The sequence below is a fragment of the Podarcis muralis genome, chromosome 6 (assembly GCF_964188315.1).
Source record: "Podarcis muralis chromosome 6, rPodMur119.hap1.1, whole genome shotgun sequence".
NCBI classification, from domain to species: Eukaryota; Metazoa; Chordata; class Lepidosauria; order Squamata; family Lacertidae; genus Podarcis; species Podarcis muralis.
The window spans coordinates 100005048-100027690 of record NC_135660.1 but is presented as its reverse complement, the minus strand read 5'-3'; the positions used below and the strand labels follow the sequence as shown (position 1 = coordinate 100027690).

At 42.0% G+C, this 22643-nt stretch overlaps 1 protein-coding gene across 6 annotated transcripts in view; it reads left to right on the top strand.

Annotated features, from left to right (window-relative positions):
* The window catches only part of LOC114596838 (potassium voltage-gated channel subfamily KQT member 1-like), a 360069-nt gene extending 341506 nt beyond the window's left edge, over positions 1-18563 (top strand). For all 6 annotated transcript variants that reach the window (XM_077930824.1, XM_077930823.1, XM_077930827.1 and 3 more), the window contains one exon: positions 16218-18563. In XM_077930824.1, coding sequence (XP_077786950.1) covers positions 16218-16376 — 159 coding nt within the window. In that variant the 3' untranslated portion in view covers positions 16377-18563. The remainder of the gene's footprint in view (positions 1-16217) is intronic.
* The last annotated feature ends 4080 nt before the right edge of the window (positions 18564-22643 follow it).

The window sequence follows — 22643 nt, the reverse complement described above, 5'->3', positions numbered from 1 at the left end:
TACATTTTTGCTCGGTAAACTTTTTATTTCTTAAATCTGTGTGGTCTCTGCTTATTTTAAACACCCATGTGCTCAGAAGCCACAAAACCACACTCCTCAGAGAGGTTTCAAGAGACCCAAGGAAGGTTATTGCATACTCTCCTACCTTTCTCTGGTGGAAATAGGGATGTCCTATTCAATGATGATGATGATGATACCCCGCCCATCTGACTGGGTTGACCCAGCCACTCTGTGAGGCTTCCAACATATATAAAAACACAATTAAACAGTAAAAAACTTCCCTATGCAGAGCTGCCTTCAGGTGTCTTTTAAATGTTGTAGAGTTACTTATCTCCTTTGCTCAGGGGTCACATAACTCCATACCCTCAAACATTTCTCCAATGAAAATAGGGACATCCTATGGAAAAGTGGGGGGACGCGGGTGGCGCTGTGGGTTAAACCACAGAGCCTAGGACTTGCTGATCAGAAGGTCGGCGGTTTGAATCCCCGCGACGGGGTGAGCTCCCGTTGCTCGGTCCCTGCTCCTGCCAACCTAGCAGTTCGAAAGCACGTCAAAGTGCAAGTAGATAAATAGGTGGGAAGGTGAACGGCATTTCTGTGTGCTGCTCTGGTTCACCAGAAGCAGCTTAGTCATGCTGGCCACATGACCCAGAAGCTGTACGCCAGCTCCCTCGGCCAATAAAGCGAGATGAGCGCCGCAACCCCAGAGTCAGTCACAACTGGACCTAATAGTCAGGGGTCCCTTTACCTTTACCTTTAAGGGAAAGTGGGATAATCCAGGATCATATCAGAAACTAGGATGGCTTCTGTAAATCCGGGACTGTCCCTGGAAAATAGGGGCAGGGTCTATTATTTAGACTGATTTGCAGAAATAATTTCCCCATCAACTGGTTGCAGCAAGTTCTAAAGTGGAGAAAGGAGGGTGCAGACAGATGGGCACACTGCAGTTGCCAGGTTTCCCTTCCCGGGCCACACAGTATGCTCCTGAGGACAAGGACCTCCCTTTTTTTGCTTATGGTTATATAATTATGAACATTATTACCGTTATTTATAATGAGTCTGACACATTAAGGCAGAACATGTCTCCCTTCACTCTTTTTTCTAATAGCAGTATTATGTTATTTGCAGAATATCTTCTTTAAAATCCCAACAAAGATTCATTTTTTAAAAAAAAGAATTTTATGCATGACTAGAGTTAATCTATCAATGGACAATTATTTGTGAAGCCTTTGTAACCCAAAAAGAAGTTGAAGATTTGAAAGCAAATCATCTTAGTGCAACAGACAGCAAATCCTGTCTTCAGAACTAGTGACTTAACAACTTGAAAGGGGAAAAAACCATGATGTTACTAAATCATTCTGATGCTGTTTGACATCATTTATGAATTCAGTTTTGCTGAAATAATTGGACTGAGCTATTAATGAACTGGGGCAATCCATCCACATGTCCATCTAGAGGAGATGAACGAGTTGCAGGTTCATAAGTAGTGAGGATCTATAATAGAAAAAGCTGATTCCTAGGACATACCACTTTAGCTTCTATCTATGCCATATAAGGTTTCCTGCACATTTGATTTTCCCTATGTCTGTCTTGTATGCCTACAAATAGCTCTGAATTTTATTTTGGATTATGGAAATGCATTTAAATAACAAACAATCAGTAACCACTGGAATTTTACAGTGCTAAAGCTGCACAACTTCCTTTTGCTTAGAAGGAATAGAAAGGGCAAATGAATAACTGATTAAATAGGTCTGATCATTTCATGCAACCCAAAGTTGTATCACTGCATTTTGTTACACTATCCTTGTATTTTGAATTGTTAATGATTAATTCAGCAGTGCACATGATGGAAAATCTGTTCCTTGGCACACTGGCCAAGATATCCTAATGGATATATGTATGTAAATTGATAAAGATCTTCTGTGAAAGCAAACTGAAATATCTAGAGTATTATACTAACCACATCAAACTGATATGTAACACTGAAAAACTAAATAGTTTCTATTATTCTTGGTAGTAGTAATATTATCCTAAACCACTGATTGCAAGTCCTCTCTATTGGTTAACTCTCCTGCCCACTCAGTCATTTTTCCAAAACAAGTGTTCTGTGAAGAAAAGGGAATGACTGTTGTTAGTTTTCAGTATAGGCATGACCTTAGTGCAGTGGTTTTTGAAATGCTCAACCTTGAAGAAACTATTTCTACATCAGCTAGTCAGCCACAGAATTCTTCACCTACCATGAGCAGTGGCAGACCTGGGGGTCTCAACTTTCAGCGGTGCCCTGTGCAACACCAAAATTCAGCACCCCCCGCCTCTCACACTCCATTCTAAATCATAGTTACAGCTCTGCGCCCAGGGCAACGGAACCAGTCACACTGCACTAAATCCCCCTCTGCCAGGAGCCCCTTGCATATTGCCCTAGTCCATTCTCTAGGGCACACATTCACTTTACGTAAGCCTCTTGGGCCTCACTGTTGCCCACAGTGACCTGAGAGTTCACATCAGAACACATCTGCACTGTCCCGTGCCTGCATATTGCAGGAAAGATTGGAAGTGATGGAAAGCTTGTCCTCTATTACACCTATTTATTTATTTATTTATTTATTTAGTTAGTTAATTGTTTAATTGATGTAGAGATGGTATCGGACTCCTAGTAAATTGGCAAAAATCTATAAGTCAGAATCGGTCCTGCTGGAAATGCAAAGGGAAAGAAGGTACCGTATTTTTCACTCTATAAGACGCACCAGACCACAAGACGCACCTAGTTTTTGGAGGAAGAAAACAAGAAAAAAAATATTCTGAATCTCAGAAGCCAGAACAGCAAGAGGGATTGCTGTGCTGTGAAAGCAGCAATCCCTCTTGCTGTTCTGACTTCTGGGATAGCTGCGCAGCCTGCATTCGCTCCATAAGACGCACACACATTTCCCCTTACTTTTTAGGAGGGAAGAAGTGAGTCTTATAGAGCAAAAAATACAGTACTTCAATAAATGGTGGTCATGCAAAATAGCAAGAGCTTTCTGGGAATGATTTATAATGAGTTGGGGGAGAAATGATAACTTTTGTGAAAAAAACAGAAGCTTTTCTTTTAGGTATAATTGGTGGAGAAGTACGGTACCTAGTGAACAGAATAAAACTTTTATGTATGCTACCACAGCTGCCTAAATGATTTATGCCCAAAAATGGAAGGAAAAAACAAGAGCCAGTGTGGTGTAGTGGTTAAGAGTGGTAGTCTCGTAATCTGGTGAACCGGGTTTGATTCCCTGCTCCTCCACCTGCAGCTGCTGGGTGACCTTGGGCCAGTCACACTTCTCTGAAGTCTCTCAGCCCCACTCACCTCACAGAGTGTTTGTTGTGGGGGAGGAAGGGAAAGGAGAATATTAGCCGCTTTGAGACTCCTTCAGGTAGTGATAAAGCGGGATATCAAATCCAAACTCTTCTTCTTCTTCTTCTGACAAACGAAGATTGGCAATTAAAACTAATGGAGTACACAGAAATGGCAAAACTTACCGGAAAAATAAGAAAAAAGACTAAATACTTTTAAAAACAGAGTGGGGGAAATTTAATACTTATTTGAAGGTACATTGTAAACAAACATTAGCAGGACTGATACGTGCAGTAAGTTAACTAGAGGGAACATAAGGGAAAATTAGTAAATAGACTTTAATTGGATATGCAATAATAAAAAGATATAAAATAAATAACCATGGAAAGAAGGGGAGGAAAGTCAAAGGGGAAAGCACATTGGATTTGTAAAGATTATGTTTTTGTTTAAAATATTTGTAAAATGTGAAAATGAAAAATAAAATTATATAAAAATTATTTAATTGAAGGAACTACTCAGACTAATAAGGGCGCAGCAAGAGCACTGTGTGCTAGGAGCTGAATCCTATAATTTATATATATATATTTGAACTAGCATATGCAAATTTCAGTCTTTTTTTGGTAGTGTTTCCTCTTTTTACCATCCTGTTCATAGTGATTGATCTACAAGGGCTAGTAGAGAATTTTTTAAAATGAAAGTTCAGAGTCTGGGCCCCACTGGTCTTGGAGCAGCATATCAGTTCCTCCTCTAGCCGCTCCCCCCCCCCCCCATGGCAGACCTGAAAGGGTTGCATCTCCATGTGAAAGAGCTGGTGCTGTGTGTTTCATGAGTGTGTGAGAGAGATGCCACATGTGTGTGTTTGCTTGCATGTGAGATTGCCCCATACACGCATTAATTCTCCACACACAAAAAACCATCTGAAAAAGTCTGAGCTGTTGTTTAAGTAAAGATAAAATCAGCAAACGAAGTATTTAATTATAAAGGAAGGCTTTGTGGGAAAGAGGCAGATGCAGCCACAAAATGAGTTGTTACGCCAATCTCTAAAAGCACCTGGGCCCCCAAGGTCCTGTAGGTACTAAGCAAACAGTAGGGTTTTGTAACAACTGCAATTTTTAAACATCATGTAATTTTTTTTTGATGACTGAAACACTTCACACCTCGGTATAATTTTCATCTCAGGTCCCTTCACAAACTTTTCAAGTTTTAATTAAATCTGCCACATCTTATTGTAAGAAAGCATTTTCTACTCCCACTTTACTGAGCCAAGAAGACAAGCTGGCCATCACTTAAGAGTCAAACAGGATGTGGCTGCTGGTGTTCAATGCCTACTCTAGCATGTTGTTGTTGTTGTTTAGTCGTTTAGTCGTGTCCGACTCTTCGTGACCCCATGGACCAGAGCACGCCAGGCACCTCTGTCCTCCACTACTTCCCGCAGTTTGGTCAAACTCATGCTGGTAACCTCGAAAACACTATCCAACCATCTCATCCTCTGTCGCCCCCTTCTCCTTGTGCCCTCCATCTTTCCCAGCATCAGTGTCTTCTCCAGGGAGTCTTCTCTTCTCATGAGGTGGCCAAAGTACTGGAGCCTCAGCTTCACGATCTGTCCTTCCAGTGAGCACTCAGGACTGATTTCCTTAAGAATGGATAAGTTTGATCTTCTTGCAGTCCATGGGACTCTCAAGAGTCTTCTCCAGCACCATAATTCAAAAGCATCAATTCTTCGGCGATCAGCCTTCTTTATGGTCCAGCTCTCACTTCCATACATCACTACTGGGAAAACCATGGCTTTAGCTATACGGACCTTTGTTGACAAGGTGACGTCTCTACTTCTCAAGATGCTGTCTAGGCCTGTCATTGGCCTTCTCCCAAGAAGCAGGCGTCTTTTAATTTCGTGGCTGCTGTCACCATCTGCTGTGATCATGGAGCCCAAAAAAGTAAAATCTCTCACTGCCTCCATTTCTTCCCCTTCTATTTGCCAGGAGGTGATGGGACCAGTGGCCATGATCTTCGTTTTTTTGATGTTGAACTTCAGACCATATTTTGCGCTCTCCTCTTTCACCCTCATTAAAAGGTTCTTTAATTCCTCCTCACTTTCTGCCATCAAGGTTGTGTCATCTGCATATCTGAGGTTGTTGATATTTCTTCTGGCAATCTTAATTCCAGCTTGGGATTCATCCAGCCCAGCCTTTCGCATGATGTATTCTGCATATAAATTAAATAAGCAGGGAGACAAAATACAGCCTTGTCGTACTCCTTTCCCAATTTTGAACCAATCAGTTGTTCCATATCCAGTTCTAACTGTAGCTTCTTGTCCCATATAGAGATTTCTCAGGAGACAGATGAGGTGATCAGGCACTCCCATTTCTTTAAGAACTTGCCATAGTTTGCTGTGGTCGACACAGTCAAAGGCTTTTGCATAGTCAATGAAGCAGAAGTAGATGTCTTTCTGGAACTCTCTAGCTTTCTCCATAATCCAGCGCATGTTTGCAATTTGGTCTCTGGTTCCTCTGCCTCTTCTAAATCCAGCTTGCACTTCTGGGAGTTCTCGATCCACATACTGCTTAAGCCTTCCTTGTAGAATTTTAAGCATAACCTTGCTAGCGTGTGAAATGAGTGCAATTGTGCGGTAGTTGGAGCATTCTTTGGCACTGCCCTTCTTTGGGATTGGGATGTAGACTGATCTTCTCCAATCTTCTGGCCACTGCTGAGTTTTCCAAATTTGCTGGCATATTGAGTGTAGCACCTTAACAGCATCATCTTTTAAAATTTTAAATAGTTCAGCTGGAATACCATCACTTCCACTGGCCTTGTTATTTGCAGTGCTTTCTAAGGCCCATTTGACTTCACTCTCCAGGATGTCTGGTTCAAGGTCAGCAACCACACTACCTGGGGTGTACGAGACATCCATATCTTTCTGGTATAATTCCTCTGTGTATTCTTGCCACCTCTTCTTGATGTCTTCTGCTTCTGTTAGGTCCTTACCACTTTTGTCCTTTATTATGGTAATCTTTGTACGAAATGTTCCTTTCATATCTCCAATTTTCTTGAACAGATCTCTGGTTCTTCCCATTCTGTTGTTTTCCTCTATTTGTTTGCATTGCTCGTTTAAGAAGGCCTTCTTGTCTCTCCTTGCTATTCTTTGGAAATCTGCATTCAATTTCCTGTATCTTTCACTATCTCCCTCGCATTTTGCTTGCCTTCTCTCCCCCGCTATTTGTAAGGCCTCATTGGACAGCCACTTTGCTTTCTTTCATTTCCTTTTCATTGGGATGGTTTTCGTTGCTGCCTCCTGTACAATGTTACGAGCCTCCATCCATAGTTCTTCAGGCACTCTGTCCACCAAATCTAAATCCTTAAACCTGTTCCTCACTTCCACTGTGTATTCATAAGGGATTTGACTTAGATTGTATCTTACCGGCCCAGTGGTTTTTCCTACTTTCTTCAGTTTAAGCTTGAATTTTGCTATAAGAAGCTGATGATCTGAGCCACAGTCAGCTCCAGGTCTTGTTTTTGCTGACTGTATAGAGCTTCTCCATCTTTGGCTGCAGAGAATATAATCAATCTGATTTCGATGCTGCCCATCTGGTGATGTCCATGTGTAGAGTCGTCTCTTGTGTTGTTGGAAAAGCGTGTTTGTGATGACCAGCTTGTTCTCTTGACAGAACTCTATTAGCCTTTGCCCTGCTTCGTTTTGATCTCCAAGGCCAAACTTGCCAGTTGTTCCTTTTATCTCTTGCCTCCCTACTTTAGCATTCCAATCCCCTATAATGAGAAGAACATCCTTCTTTGGTGTCACTTCTATAAGGTCTTGTAAGTCTTCATAGAATTGGTCAATTTCAGTTTCTTCAGCACCAGTAGTTGGTGCATAAACTTGGATTACTGTGATGTTAAAAGGTCTGCCTTGGATTCGTATTGAGATCATTCTATCATTTTTAAGATTGCATCCCAGTACAGCTTTCGCCACTCTTTTGTTGACTATGAGGGCCACTCCATTTCTTTTACGGGTTTCTTGCCCACAGTAGTAGATGTGATGGTCATCCGAACTGAATTCGCTCATTCCCGTCCATTTTAGTTCACTGACGCCCAGGATGTCAATATTTATTCTTGCCATCTCATTTTTGACCACCTCCAACTTACCCAGGTTCATGGTTCTTACATTCCAGGTTCCTATGCAATATTTTTCTTTACAGCATTGGACTTTCCTTTCGCTTCCAGGCATATCTGCAACTGAGCGACCTTTTGGCTTTGGCCCAGCCGCTTCATCAGCTCTGGATCTACTTGTACTTGCCCTCCGCTCTTCCCCAGTAGCATGTTGGACGCCTTCCGACCTGAGGGGCTCATCTTCCAGCGTCATAACTTTTATATGCCTGTTGTCTTTGTCCATGGAGTTTTCTTTCTTTTTTTAATAACATATTTATTGAAATTTTCAAAAAATCCAAAAGAAAAAGAAAAAGAAAAAAGAAAACATTTATATTTAAACCTTACTTTCAATAACATCTTTCCAAGACTTCCCCACCCCTCCCCTTCTTGTATTCCATTTCCATTTGTTTATTTCAACAAGTTCTTATCCCAAATTTTAACCTTATTGTATTTAGCCCATTATTCAATTTACTTCAGTTTATATAGCCACTTTCCCCTTATATTCCACAGTCTTTACACTTATATATTCCACTTTCCCCTTATATTCCACAGTCTTTACACATTAGAATCTTTTTCTAAGGTCGACCCCAATTCCCTTCCACGAATTCCCTTTTTTTTTTAATACTCATAACAAAACAAAATAAAGAAAGAAGAAAAATTCAAAATATAGTTGTACACCCTTTGGATTCCCAAACTCCAACCCCCCTTTCCCGGTTTTGATCCCCTATCCATCAGTCTATCTGCTGTCAGCCTGGAGACCTCACATCCGAGGCCCTTAATTCTCTCTCAGTTCCTCTTTGCCGGTTTTTTTGGTAGTCCTTTATATCGAGCGCCAAGTCTCGGAGAAGTTCTGTCTCAAAAATGTTCATTTTTCTTCCATCCAGACCTCTGTCCATGGAGTTTTCTTGGCAAGGATACTGGAGTGGCTTGCCGGTTCCTCCTCCAGGTGGATCACGTTTGGTCGAAACTCTCCACTATGACCTGTTCATCTTGTGTGCTCTGCACGGCATAGTTCATAGCTTCTCTGAGTTCTTCAAGCCCCTTCGCCACGGCAAGGCAGTGATCCACTCTAGCATAGTGTTTTCCAAACCAATAGCTGACACTATTTTTTTCTGAAATGAAAAGAAAGGAAAAAATGCTGTTTCTTTCTGCCTCTGACCTTTCCTGCTTTCCAGAAGGCATTCTAGATTCTTGAGCACCTCCCACTGATAAGGAAGGTAGCGCTGTGCTCTTGAATGACCTCTTTAAGCGGAACTGCTTCCCAGATCCCAGGCAGCCCTACCCATGGCAAAGAAGGAAGATCATTGATGAGCTCTTTGTTGGATTGCCTCTTCAAATATTTTTCCCTGTCTTCCTTCCTTCTCTCCAAAAATGTCCAAGTTCGGGAGATTGTTTCCCAGTACGGATGGGGAGAGAAATTATCTGAGGTAGGTAAACAAAAAAAATAATTTATGGCTTACGTAAATGTATAGGCCTTTTATTTTGGACTGCAGTTAATTGATTAGTTAGATTAATCAATTGAAAACCTTTTGATTGATTGATTAAAAGAGCCCACAATTAATTGAACGTCAGGTTTTTAAAAAAAATAATAAGTTTAATACCGCTATAAAAACTTTAGTTTTTTAGAAGAGGCATTCCCCGTTCTTACACAGAAAGGAATGCCTCTTGCAGGAAGGTGTCTTCTGTGACACACACATCTGGCCATGCAAAACTGAAGAAAGGCCCCTGAAAGCACCCCATTTTCCAGTGGTCACTTTGGCCTGTCCAAGAGAAGTGAGGGGAATGAGATATCCCTCCCTTTCCTCTGCCCACTTGCTGTTTGGGTGCTGCTACAGAAGCCTAATAAACAGGGCAAGAAGAAAGATGGGAGGAGTTTGGGGGTGGATGACATGTTTCTGAATCTGGATTGCCTCAGAGATCAACCAAGCTATTTTCCAACTAATCTGACACAAACTCAGAGGATTTTGCCCGTCTTCTGCCTCCATGGATATATAACAAATTTAAGACAATACAGACAACCAATTTACCAAGGCTCTTGTTTTATGTGTGTGCAAAGATATGTGGGTCCCATTAGTTATTTTGTCAACTAAAGCATATAGGATTGATAAACCAAGGCTTCTTTATTCAGGTAACAACCGTACTTTTATTGAAATGTTGGACATGCTACAAACCCCTGACTCTGGGAATCCTTCTATAATTGAGCACAACCAATGCATTTGTAATTCCAAATCCTACAAGTGCATGCATTAATGTATCATGAAAAATTATCATTTAGACCCAGGCAGAGTTCTGTCTCTTCTCTCTTCCCTCCTCCATTTACCCCCTAATAATAAAAAGTAAAATATGAGGAGGAGGAAACAGGATTTTTGTTAATTTAAACAGGAAAGGTTGATGGAAACCAAAACAAATGAAACTGTTGTCAAAGTAAAGTATGTTCTAGGTCACAAAGGTTCTAACACCTAACCTAAGAATGGGTGGGTATGTTTGGAATAAAGGAAGGGAGGACAGGGAAATGATGGAGTTTCATAGATAAGTTTGGTGGAATGAAAATAAACAAAAATGAATGGGAAATCAAAACAAGATAATCACATGGATTGCTGGTTTGTTCCCTCCCTATATGGAAATGAATTATGTGTTTTTATACTTCAATATAATTTTAAAAGAACTCTCTGTTGAAATTTCCCTTCATTTTAACCACTGTTGGTTCCAATAATGTTGCCAATTGTGTTGTTATGTTAACTATGTGTCATAGCTGAACCAGTGTAAAATGCCACATTCTAAATCTAAGGCCAGGTTTGAACAGTTAGACCAAGGCACCTTACTCTCAAGAATCGCCATGACAATTTGTCAGGGGACAGCCTGTTTTCTGCTGTTTCAGCACCACAAATACAAATGACAAGAGGAACATAATTGCAGCTCCAACTTCAGAAAGGTCAGTGTGGTTCCACTTGGATCTATAAAACATCTTCACCCTGGCCTACCTCCCTGGCTTAAATCTTGACCTGGCCAATTCCTATTTCTTCTCCAGATCACCAACCCTAACAACCAGCATCTTAGGTACTGTGGCAGGTAACATTTCTTTATTTCATGACAACAAAAACTTTATAGATGGCCTACAATGTAGACATCACCACCTTAACTGACAGCTCAACCTATTTCTCTCTTTTTCTTTAAATAGCTAAAGTACGGGGTACCACGTGCATACCCTGCAACATTCGTCAGATGAAAATGGGGACATTTCTCACTCCCCCTCAAATGACCCTCCGTTACCCTCCATTGTTCGCCATCCCCCCCCCCCCCAGCATTTCCACCACCACTACACAAATGGTACACAGCACACATGCCTGTGAAAACCCCAGTTTTATTTTATTTTTTGGTAGATTTACAAAAAAGGGGGGGACACCAATTAATAAATTTTAGAGGGGCAATAATAAATAAAGGGGCAAGATTAGATGTGGACACACAAAGCATTCAATAAAAAAATCAAAAAATCTTTACTTCTTTGTACTCTCCTCTGCTTCCCCTTTCCGCCTGCCCAGAGCGGCCCTGCCCTCTGCTTGCGCACCAGAGCTGGCATGTCGTGCAGGGCTGGGCCTTGGTGGTGGCAGCTCCTCCTCCTCCTCCCCCATTCTCCAGCAGCTGCCACGAGCTGCCCAATGGAGGAGGCCAGCAGCTGCCCTGGAGAGACAATGAGATGCTCCCTCCTGGCTGCCAGGGTCCCTGCTGCCCAGGGCAAGCGTCAGCTCCTCTCCTCCTCCTCCCAGAGCTCAGTGGCAGCAGCACTGGTGGGAGAAATGGGGACATTCCAGGATCAAATCAGAAGCTGGGATTGCTTTCGTAATTCCTGGATTGTCCCAGGAAAATAGGGACTTTTACATATTGTGTTTTGAGTCTGGTCTACAGTTTAAACTGTTTTGTTTTGCTTTGGGAGACACCCAGAGAACTTCTGTTTTGGGAAGTCCTATAAATGCAGTTAATAAATTAACCTTAGTTACCCAGGATTAAGCGCCACAGAATTCAATAGGACTTATTTCCAAGTAGACATGGTTAGACTTGCAGCCTACGGTAGCCATGAAACTAAAAAAACCTGGCTTGTTTATCTTGTTATGTCTTCCCATGACCAGGAACCCGTTAAAGTAAGGGAGCCTCATTTCCCTTCATTCATGTAAGGTTCTGTTAGACGACGATGTGTATCCACGGTTACACTTGGTGCTCGTCCTCCTGATACTAATTCTGCTACATCTTTGTTGTCACCTGTGGGCCTGAGAGCACCTGGCCCCTTCCCAAGCCTCCTTTTTGCTGCTGAGGCAATTTTGGTTTTGTTGCTGGTGATTTTGTAATTTCTTCTAAGTTTCTGGAACCTATCTCCTCCAACTAAAACATTTCACTTCTACCTGCTAGGAACCTAAGGTGGCATTCATGTTTAGGAAGAAAACCATAACAACTTGTCCCCATCCATGTGAACTTACTGACCTCCGTGGTCATGAGCTGCCCCCCAGATCCAGAGCCTACCGGTTGCCACTGCCCAGCTAAAAATTTTGATTCAGTTCTCATATGGACTGTGCCAAGCTTGTGAAACCCTTAGTTCCGTTGCTAACCTGTTGTTTAAATAGATTTTTTAAAAACTGTTTCCCTTCAGGGGAAAATAACATGCAATTAAATTGTTAGAACACTGAAACATACAATTCAAAGAGAACCCAACTTCACACTTTGAAGGGAATCTCAGGAAAAGTTTTCTGAACCATTTTGGGAGGGCTATGAGCTATTTTCAGTCTGTCTGATCCCATTTCTCCACATTTAGGGCTCTTCATGTTGTGCCATTTGAACAAGTGGCTGTGTTTTAATTTTGGGACTGTGCGATCCATGGGCGTAGCCAAGGAGGGGCAGGGAGGCAGTTGCCCCCCCCCATCAATATGAATCAATACAAATCTGAAGTTCTGCCCCCCTCCCCAACAAAAATCCTGGCTACACCCATAGTGCGATCATTTTGTAAATATTGTGTTGAGCCAGTCAGGACTGGTGGAAACTAAACAAGCTTTTCAAGAAGCTGTGTGGCTTTTTCTATTTTTTTAAAGAGAGGAGCAATCCTTTAAATTCTTATTCCAGACTTGCAGTTAGCTTACTATTCAGCAAAATATGTAATTATCTCTGTTTCCATTCTTCTTTGCATTGTTTCAGTTTTCAATCCTATCCCAGGAGGACTTAGGTTAAATCTTATCGGACATTGGTCCTTGAATCAAGGGGGTGGAGCAGCTCCCCTGTGAGGAAAAGGGAGCAAGCGGCGTTTTGGACTTTTTAGTTTAAGGATAAGGCAAGTAAGAGATGACGTAATAGAAGTTTGTAAAATGATGCAAGGCATGGAGAGTGGGTGGAGGGAAGTTTTCCTCCCTTTCTCATAACACTGGAACTCATGGACATGCAATGAGGCCGGAGGCTGGAAGATTCAGGACAGAGAAAAGAAAATGCATCGTTAAAACTATGGAACTCACTTCCACAGGAGGCCACCAGCCTAGATGGCTTAAAAGAGGATTAGAGGAATTCATAGGGGGGGAGGAGGAGAGGGCTATTGAAAGCTCCTAGCCAGCAATGGAGGCAGCAGTGCTTCTGAATACCAGTTGCTGGAACCTGAAGGAGGGAAGACTTCCTCTTGGCTCAGGTCTTGCTTTCAGGCTTCCCACCGGCATCTGTTGGCTACTGTGAGAACATGGGCTGGAGGGGCCACTGGCCCAATCCAGCAGGTTTTCTGATGCTCTGATGCTCTTTTCTCTGCAAAACAACAAGGAAAATGCCACCCTGCCTGCTCTCTGAAGGGATCAGCTATGAGGGTTGTAGTGAGGTAGCCCTACCTAGAATGCATAATAAATTGCTATTAAAGGCACATCAATCCTAACTAATTATTTGGATACATTTCTGGAGAAGATGGCATGCTCAGGTGTCTTCTCCCTCATGGGCTAATTTTTATATGCAGGAAACAAGTGTATATTGAGCTGCCACTGTTTTTCTGAGCAAGCTGTTGTTAGATAAGCTCTGCTACAATAAGAAAGGATTCGGCCCAGCATTCGAAGCTCGTTTATGGCTTTACTTGACAATCTGTGCTTGCATGGGCTGTCACTTGGTCAAAGTTAGGCTGACACTGAATATGTTTTTGAAATGTCAACTCTTGGCCTTTGTCCCCCCTGTTTTATGTTCTCCAACCCTACACAGCTGTGTAAGCATCATGCAATGTAGACCCCATGGCCATCTCAGGGGTGGGTTACTTTGAGGCCAATGCTTGACCCCTGCCAGGTGTTGCTGAGGCCTCCAGGTCCTTGTATTGATGTCACTGCCAGGGGCAGGAAAACAAAGTGGGAAGCACTGTGATAGGAGCAGAGAACTATTGAGCTACTCAACAGAATTGCATAAAGCTGGAGGGTGTAAAGAGGTAACGTGTAGCAGAACAGACTTGGGAGGTCTTAGGCAAATCTCTCTCTTTCCTTATGTCACCAGCAGAGAACCTGCAGAATGGGAATGCTGATATTGATACTGATCTTGTATTGAGCTAATGTATGTAAAGCACTTGAGCATGTGTGTCACTTCCTCCAATATTGAACACAAATGTTGAGAGCTGATAGGATCAGACCCAAAACAGTCACTGGGAAACAACAGAGGAGGTGCCAGCCTCCAAGGAAACCCCAAGATTTACAAAATCTTTTTTAAAGAAAGTGCTAACGTCCCCAAAACCAATTTGGTGAGAAATGATCATGCTCAACAATCATGGAATGCTGCATGTCAGTTGGAAATGAAGAACAGAAAATTGTGTGAGAGAGGGGAGACAGGGAGGTATCTAGAATATCTAGATGTACAGCAGGGCTTTCCCTTTATTGGGAGAAAAGATGCAACAGCAAATGACCCATTTCAGATGTTTCCTATAGGGTTTTCTATTCAAACATCACTGTTGTCTGTTGGTGCCAAATGTTCTCCATATGTTTTTGCTTCAAAAAGTAGTGATTTGGGGTGACTAAATTGTTTTTTTTTAAAAAAAAATCTTTTATTTTTTAAAAAATGTTTTAACTGTTTTAGCTGAGTTGATTTACATCCTACACCCTTTCAAAATGTGTTGGGGGTTTATTTAGGTTGTGGTTGTTTTTATTTTGATTATTTTGTGGTTTTATATTCTGATTTTATCCTGTGAATTACCCTGAGACCTGCAGGTATAGGATGGTATATCTATTCGATAAATAATAATAAACGCTGCACACACCACGGAAAAAACTATTCACACTCCCATGGTTTTTCGCAGCTGTTTATGGTCATTGTCTCCCCTCTCTTTGTGGTGACCATTTCACCTCTGCATAATTCTTCACTGAGTGATCTCAATGCATCAGCGATGCTGATATGATGACATTACTGGGTCATAGAACAAATCAGTGTATGTCCCTGCTACCATAACTTTTAGTTTTATTTCATTCTATAAGCAAATTTGGTTCAACAGAGGGAGGGCTATATTTCTTAGTCTGCTCACATGGCAACCTTAGAGAATCAGAATAAATTTTAAGAATCTAACTTTTAAGAATAATAATGATTGTCAAAAGGGGGAGGGGGCTTTCAATTTTAACTAAAAAAAAATTACAAAACTGGTTGAGCACTAATTGACACATATTGCATCCATGTGAGGTAACACCAAGAGGAAGCAGCTGCAGTGAAGCTCTCCCCGTGAGTTTTTGTGATGGGGGCCCATCTGTGCAGACACGTCACACACATGGTGTGCCTACCAATTAAGAGTCTTGGTGTGATATCAGCTACATGGAGTGGCTACATAACCAGTAATTATTTTTATGTGTGTGACCTCATCAGTTTAAAATTTGCTGTAATACTCATTTGACTGGGTGAATGTAAGAAATTTAAAGGGACGTGGGTGGCGTTGTGGTCTAGGACTTGCCGATCCGAAGGTCGGCGGTTCGAATCCCTGTGACGGGGTGTGCCCCTGTTGTTCGGTCCCTGCTCCTGCCAACCTAGCAGTTCGAAAGCACGTCAAAATGCAAGTAGATAAATAGGTACCACTCTGGCGGGAAGGTAAACAGTGTTTCCGTGCGCTGCTCTGGTTCGCCAGAAGCGGCTTAGTCATGCTAGCCACATGACCCGGAAGTTGTCTGCGGAAAAACGCCGGCTACCTCGGCCAATAAAGCGAGATGAGCGCCACAACCCCAGAGTCGTCCGCGACTGGACTTAACGGTCAGGGGTCCCTTTACCTTTACCTATGTAAGAAATTAGCTACCAAGTGTTCTTTTGAAACTAATTGTGTGCTGTCAACCATTGTTTAGCTTGTTAATCATCTGATTTTAAAAATTGATTTATTGCATTTAAATAAATACATATCACACCAAAGCCTTATTGTAGAAGTCTTTTGCAATGACAAATGAAGTATAATTTGATGCTATTCATTGTTAAAAGGGTTTTTAATTTCGCTATAGCAGTAACAAAGCAAAATACCCTCAAGAATCAAGATGTATGCTCATGATTTGCAATCCCACCTATTAAAATGTCTCATCTCTGAATTCTTACTTGTGCTGCCCAAGAAAGTACATTTTGCTGGTTACAACTAAGGTAATATGCACACTACAACCTAACCTAATGCAAAGTACAGATTTTGAGTGCCCTAACCAATCTACAATTCCAAGGATTTGGGGATAAAAATGGCATTACAGTTGCACTGTAGTATAATCATAGCCCACAACTGCATATGTGGTAAACTATATACTTTCTGGTTTCACAACAGGTCACACAGATTGACCAAAAGCTGAATGACATCCTGAATGCTCTTGAGGCTCAATTTATCAAGCAGCAATCAGCAGACTGGACATCATCTTCAGCTACCCCTAGAGCTAGGCGGTTGCGGTCTTCATCAGGCTCACCTCCGCTGAGCCGTAAGATGTGAAAACAACTCAACAGTATTGCACCATCTTTCTCATTCTTTCATAAATAGCTGTAGTTGGTGTTGAGATCCAAGTTTGCAACTGATTAAATGGATCCATGAACAGAAAGAGTAAAACACAAGGCACCTTCCCACATGTCCTTCTTTTAAACCTAACACCTTCCTCATCCTGTCTTCCTTCATATCATCAAATGGAACCAACAGGATGTGGTGACGCTCAGAAGGAACAGAGGTAAGAAACTTGTTTGAGAGAGAGGCTTCACCAAGAAATAAGATTAGTCAACTCTGTATGTTAGGATGAGTTCATTCCTACAAAAAGAGATGTCAAGGCTTGTCTGGAAACCATCTTCTGATCTGGACATTCTTCCTCTTGTTATCCAGTTGAGGACATTAGCACTCACTGATGAGGGAAATGCACTCTGTACTTGCTCAGAGGCAGTTTCATCAGCTCATGTGCATTCCAGAGTTGATCCACAACATTGAAAACATGCCATAGGCAAGCCCTGGCTCAAACAAAGCCCTGGATTGACAAGCCTTGTTTTCTAGTAGTGAGCTAACTCTGCTACAGTTTTCAAGCAAAGGATCCTAATCTAGTGAATGGTTAAGACATTACCTCAACACAAGACACCAGATTTTTCAGAATATATGTATAAAATGTGTTGAACCATACACATGCGTAATATGGCATTACCCAAGGACAGTAGTAGTGTGAATTCCCCTTTAATTTCCCCACTACCTTTCATAGTTTTGAGTTTTCCAGTTGGTTTTCAGTGAGATGAATATACTCCTTTGTGGAAAATTCCTGTTTTCCACAAGGTGGAGGAGTAGAAAACACCTTAAATTTATATTTTCAACCTTTTGATTAGCAAGTTATTGACAGCCATACTCTGTGTCACCGAGGAAAAATGTGTAACACATCAAGGGAACTAAAGGAAGAACCTATGCTATTATTAGGAAACAGTGTTTGCAATGAGACAGAAACATGTTGAAATGAAGAGCAATGGTGCTTTGAATACAAATATTTTAATACCTGTAAGCTGCACGAATTCCCATTTATAAAGTTTATTTTCATTCATAAGTGAGACTAAGGGTATGGAAAACCTGACATTTTCTTTCAGCCGATGTTTCTGCCTTCCTACCACCTGGTGTCACATGATTTTTGTAAAGTGGATCCAAATCATTATTCTGTTTCACATGCATATTATTTACAACTGTGCATCTCATCCACATTCAAAAGACAATGTTGAATTATTATTTTTGCATATTGCATTCACACTAGTATCCAGACTTGTGCTTCATGTTTTTCATTCAAAGGACAGGTCATGGTTTCACATTGTCTATACAATTGACCCTCATGTTTCAGCCTATTGCCCATCATGTTCCTCCATTTTTAAAAAAATCAGCAGTGAAATTCAAACCTGAGTAGATCCAAATTGTAGTTGTGCTGCCCATTCAAATGTTCAAGCAGCAGTACAGATCTGAATCACTGCAATGTATTGCAAGTGCATTATTTATACATCATAAATCAACACAGGTCTACACCCTTGTTGTTGCACATTCCATGGGAAGTTGGCTTGATTGTCACAGGCACATTGAAGCCATTGCTTTTCAGCAACAATATTTGCAAACTTAAATTGTGGATATGGAGATTTATTTATTTATTGCTTTGGGAGGAGGAGGGCCCATAGCTCAGAGATAGATTCCTTTTGGTCATTTGCCCAGGTGGGCAAAGCTGAGTCTGATCCACTCCACCCAACTCACCCACCCATGTCTCAGTAATACAGGCCAGGTCAACTCCCTCATCCACAGTTAAGTTAGAGGAGTGAGGTCTTAGTCTGAGCCAACCAGCTATTTAAATGAAGCACTACTAAATCATCTCTGGCAGTATTGCTGTATATTGCAATAAACATTTTAATTTTTTTGAATGGACATGATGCAGATGGACACAAGCTGTTATGCAAATAAATGAGTTTTGTACATATAAAAATTGTTGCACTTTTAATGTAACTTTGATTGTTTATTGAATACTAAAGTATCGTCTTTTTGAAATGTCCATGATCTGTACATTGCCTATGTAATAAAGTATCTTATACTTCAGAAAAGAATTCAAATGAACCAATTGGGAAATAATGTAAATAGCATGCCTCAACTGGAAAGTGTTCGTGTTTATTAAAGCCTCTTTAGACATTCCTTTTGGCATATAGTTTCTCTTGGAATTCTCCAGCTAGTTAGCATGATTGCAACATTAAAAGATGGCTTGCACATGTAAATGTCTCCTCACAGATGTGACTCCATCTTAGACAGAACAATCACATTGGCTCAAGTACAATGCTTTCCCATGGACTCAGTTCACACATACAGTTGCTGTTTGTCAAGGGTGGAATAATCCAGTGTAGCAAAGCAATGTGACATGCATGCACATGTGTGAAAAATCCTGTAGTGGTGTGAGGAACTTCAGGCTTAGAGGCCAAATGTGGCCTCCACGGCCTCTCCACCTGGACTTCATAATGCTCCCCAAGCTGCATCCCCACACTCCTCGAGCCATACTCTTCACGGACCCTCAAGGGTGCTGACTTGGGCCAACGTTGGAGCATGCTGTGCTGTAGTGATGCCGCAATGTGACATGATGACATCACATATGTCATGTCATCATGACAGAATGGCTCCGGCACTGTGGTGGTGGCTGGACCAGGGCCTCCTCACCCCCACCTGCCCCCACTGCCTTACCTCTGGCACTCAGTTCCTGGTCCAGTTGTTGCCCTGACGGGGCCACACACTGAGGCAGCCACTGGGGTACGGGGCAGAGGCCAGGCACCCATGGGCACCCACAGTAAAAGGTTTGTGGGTGCCCAGGCACCCGGAGCTCCCTGGAGTTGGCGCCAGTGCTGACCCTGCTTGGCCCCCTCCTTGAGTGCACTTGCCTGGGTCGACTGGGTCCCTGGATTGCAATGGCACTGCTTGCTTATCTGGATGGAGAGTGTGCCTGTAAAAGTGTAAAAAAATCCTCTGGCATCAGAATGGCTGGAACACAGCTGATTGCAGCAGTAAGAGTCACCTCTTGCTGTACCCATTTTTGCCTCTGGACCTACCTGTAATGGTAAATGTGACTATAACATTAAGGGCCAGCGGGAGGAAGGGCTGGAAGCCTGAATGAGATAGTACTTGAAGGAGAGAAGACCTGTTGTACATAGTTCTTTAATAAAACTGTTTCTTGATCAACTTCTCTGGCCTACTCATCATTAAACACAGAACATTACATTATTCACTGCTGGCAGAAACTCCCCGCTCCCTAGAACATGTGGCTTTTGTACTAAAAAGATTACCCACCCCAATCTGGAGAAATCCAAGTTACCCATGGTATCGCCCAATCCTTTCCATTGCCTAAGATGCAGGATGTTCTAGGTACAGCCATTGCTTTTTTTCTAGAAAAATAGGTGCCAGTACCCACCGTGAAGTTGTTACAGCAAGTGCCACACTTTTTGACAACAAAAATAGAGATGCCAATACTGTGTACCCTTGAGTGCCCCCTGAAAAAAAGCACTGCGTGCAGCATCCCAGAAAGGCAGTGCCTAATCCATCCCTAACAGTGGCTCCTGTGAGAGCTTCTGCACCTTCTCTGTACATTGCAAACTCCTATATGGACATGCCTTTAAGAATTTTGAACTGCTTCTGTCAGGGAACTTAGGGTATCATGCAGACTAAATAAATATGTCATTTGTTTTCTAATTTTTTGAATCTCAAATGCAGTTTGCACCATTCCCCATCAGGTTTTAAATGATTCCAATTTCATGCCCACCTTTCTCTCACCCAACATCACATTAAATTCAGCGTCATATGGGCTTAGATTGCACTCCCAACTGTTCCTTTGCAATGGTGCTTGTTTTCAGCACTGTTTAAATACAGTGCCAGATGCAACCCACACTGTTTTCCTGCAGGCATGAATCCCCATTACAACATAAAATGTCAGGTGACTGACAAGTGGAGAGTCCTGTCTGTCAATGGGAAGCAGCTGTTTGAGAAACCTAGTAGTCTTGGACACATGGAGATGTCACATGGAGTGGCTGGGAAAACCCAGCCAGAAGGGTGGGGTATAAAAATAAACAAATAAATTATTATCTAGATAATAATGTCAGTACAGTATGGGGTGCGGGAAGAGGAGAAATGTAAAAGGGGAAAAACAGCTACAGAAAGTTTAAGCCAGAAATTGAGCTCAAAAATGGTTGAAGAACCAACCTTGTCATTATTCACAGAATACATGGTTCAGATTTTTAACCCCTTATAGTGACAAGGGTAGGAAGATGACTGGAAGGGGACAATGGAAGGCAGGCCCATGGTGGATTCACTGCTGGTACAGTCCCTTACAAGCATGCCAGCTAAAAGCCCAGGCCAATAGTAAGAGTCTTAATTTATTTCTAGAGAATTTTGCTCCTATTGAATTTCATCTAATTCAAATGAATTTGATGCTTTTGTTGAAGCAAAGCCTATAAGGGAAGTTGCCAAAAGCAAAAAAAAAAAAAAAAAAAAGTTCCATACGATGAGCAAAATTCCTAAGGCAATTTTTTTGCACCCCTAATTTCCCACTGAATTATGCTTATAAGCAGTATGTGACACCTATTTGAGGGCTCCTGCTTATTATTTAGAAATAATACCTGCATACTGCTATTCATAAAAAAATTCAAAGCTGTTAAAACCTGTAAAATATGGTAAGAACAACATAATAATTAAAAGGTAAAGGTACCCCTGCCCGTACGGGCCAGTCTTGCCAGACTCTGGGGTTGTGCGCCCATCTCACTCAAGAGGCCGGGGGCCAGCGCTGTCCGCAGACACTTCCGGGTCACGTGGCCAGCGTGACGAAGCTGCTCTGGTGAGCCAGAGCCGCACACGGAAACGCTGTTTACCTTCCCGCTAGTAAGCGGTCCCTATTTATCTACTTGCACCCGGGGGTGCTTTCGAACTGCTAGGTTGGCAGGCGCTGGGACCGAATAACGGGAGCGCACCCCGATGCGGGGGTTCGAACCGCCAACCTTTCGATCGGCAAGCCCTAGGCGCTGAGGCTTTTACCCACAGCGCCACCCGCGTCCCCTAACATAATAATTAAAACATCATTAATTGACCATTAGCAGGCGTGTTTTTCTTAATTGTCTGCATAAGCCTTGCGGCAAATAAAAGTCTTCTGCAAATGCGTGAAAGTCAGCACAAATCTCTATTGGAAGAGCATTTCACAGGAATTATTGGGCCAATAATTCTGAAGCTCAGATGAGCCTCACAAACTCCCATTTCCTCTCACAATTCCCAGGCTTGGGTTAACATGCAGTCCCTCTCTGCAGGGAACTCTGAGGAATTATAGCTCTGTGAGGGGAACTGGGGTCTTTTAATATTATCACCCCTGTCTTAAAATGACAATGATGATGCTTTAAATGTATAGTGCAGATGGGGCCTAAATCTAGACCAATTCATGACCCACAAAATAAGCTTCATGTGAAGGTCAAGTGCCCATACTGTAATAATTAAAATGATAACAAGGATATATGCAGCACACAGGAAGTTCTCATCCTATACATTATCCTAAGAATTACCTCAGTAATTCTTTAAGAAGCTCCATAACATGAAGCAATCTTATTGTCCTCCACTGCGGACTGGAGAAGGGCTGGGAGGGACAACAGCAGCAAGCTCAAGGCTGAGGTTTAATTTGAACTGAGGATTTCCTGACTCATCACTAGCACTGTTTGCCACTGCACTATTCCACTTTATGCCTGAAGTTATTCTTTACTTCATGTTGTCCTATTTTCCCCAGAATACATTCTTCCCATCCTCCAGGGAACACTCAACCTTAAATAAGCTTTAGATAAGTTTTCTCAACCATGTGATAAACAGTCTCATAAGACATAAAAGAGCCAAATTGCCATCTTATCTAAAACAAGCTTATTTGCCAAAATACCCATTATGCCGTGTTGGTCTTTATGATGGTGAATTATGGCTCCTGAGTCACTGTGAGAGCAGAGTGTCTGCCATCTTTCCCTAGTGCTTCAGAGGGGGCAGACTGGATGGAAGTTTAGCATCTTCTGATGGCATTTGATCTCTTCTTTGGAGGGGGGCCTGGGGGGCGGGATGAATCAAAGTTCATTTTAAGCTTTGAAAGCAAAAGAGGGCTCTGTGATTAATGCTGATCCTTTATATTGGATTTTGCACTCTATGATTAATGTCTCTTCAATCAAGATTGTGAGGGTTTCCTCTCCACTTTAGTGAAGCAACCATCATTTGAAGAAAGGC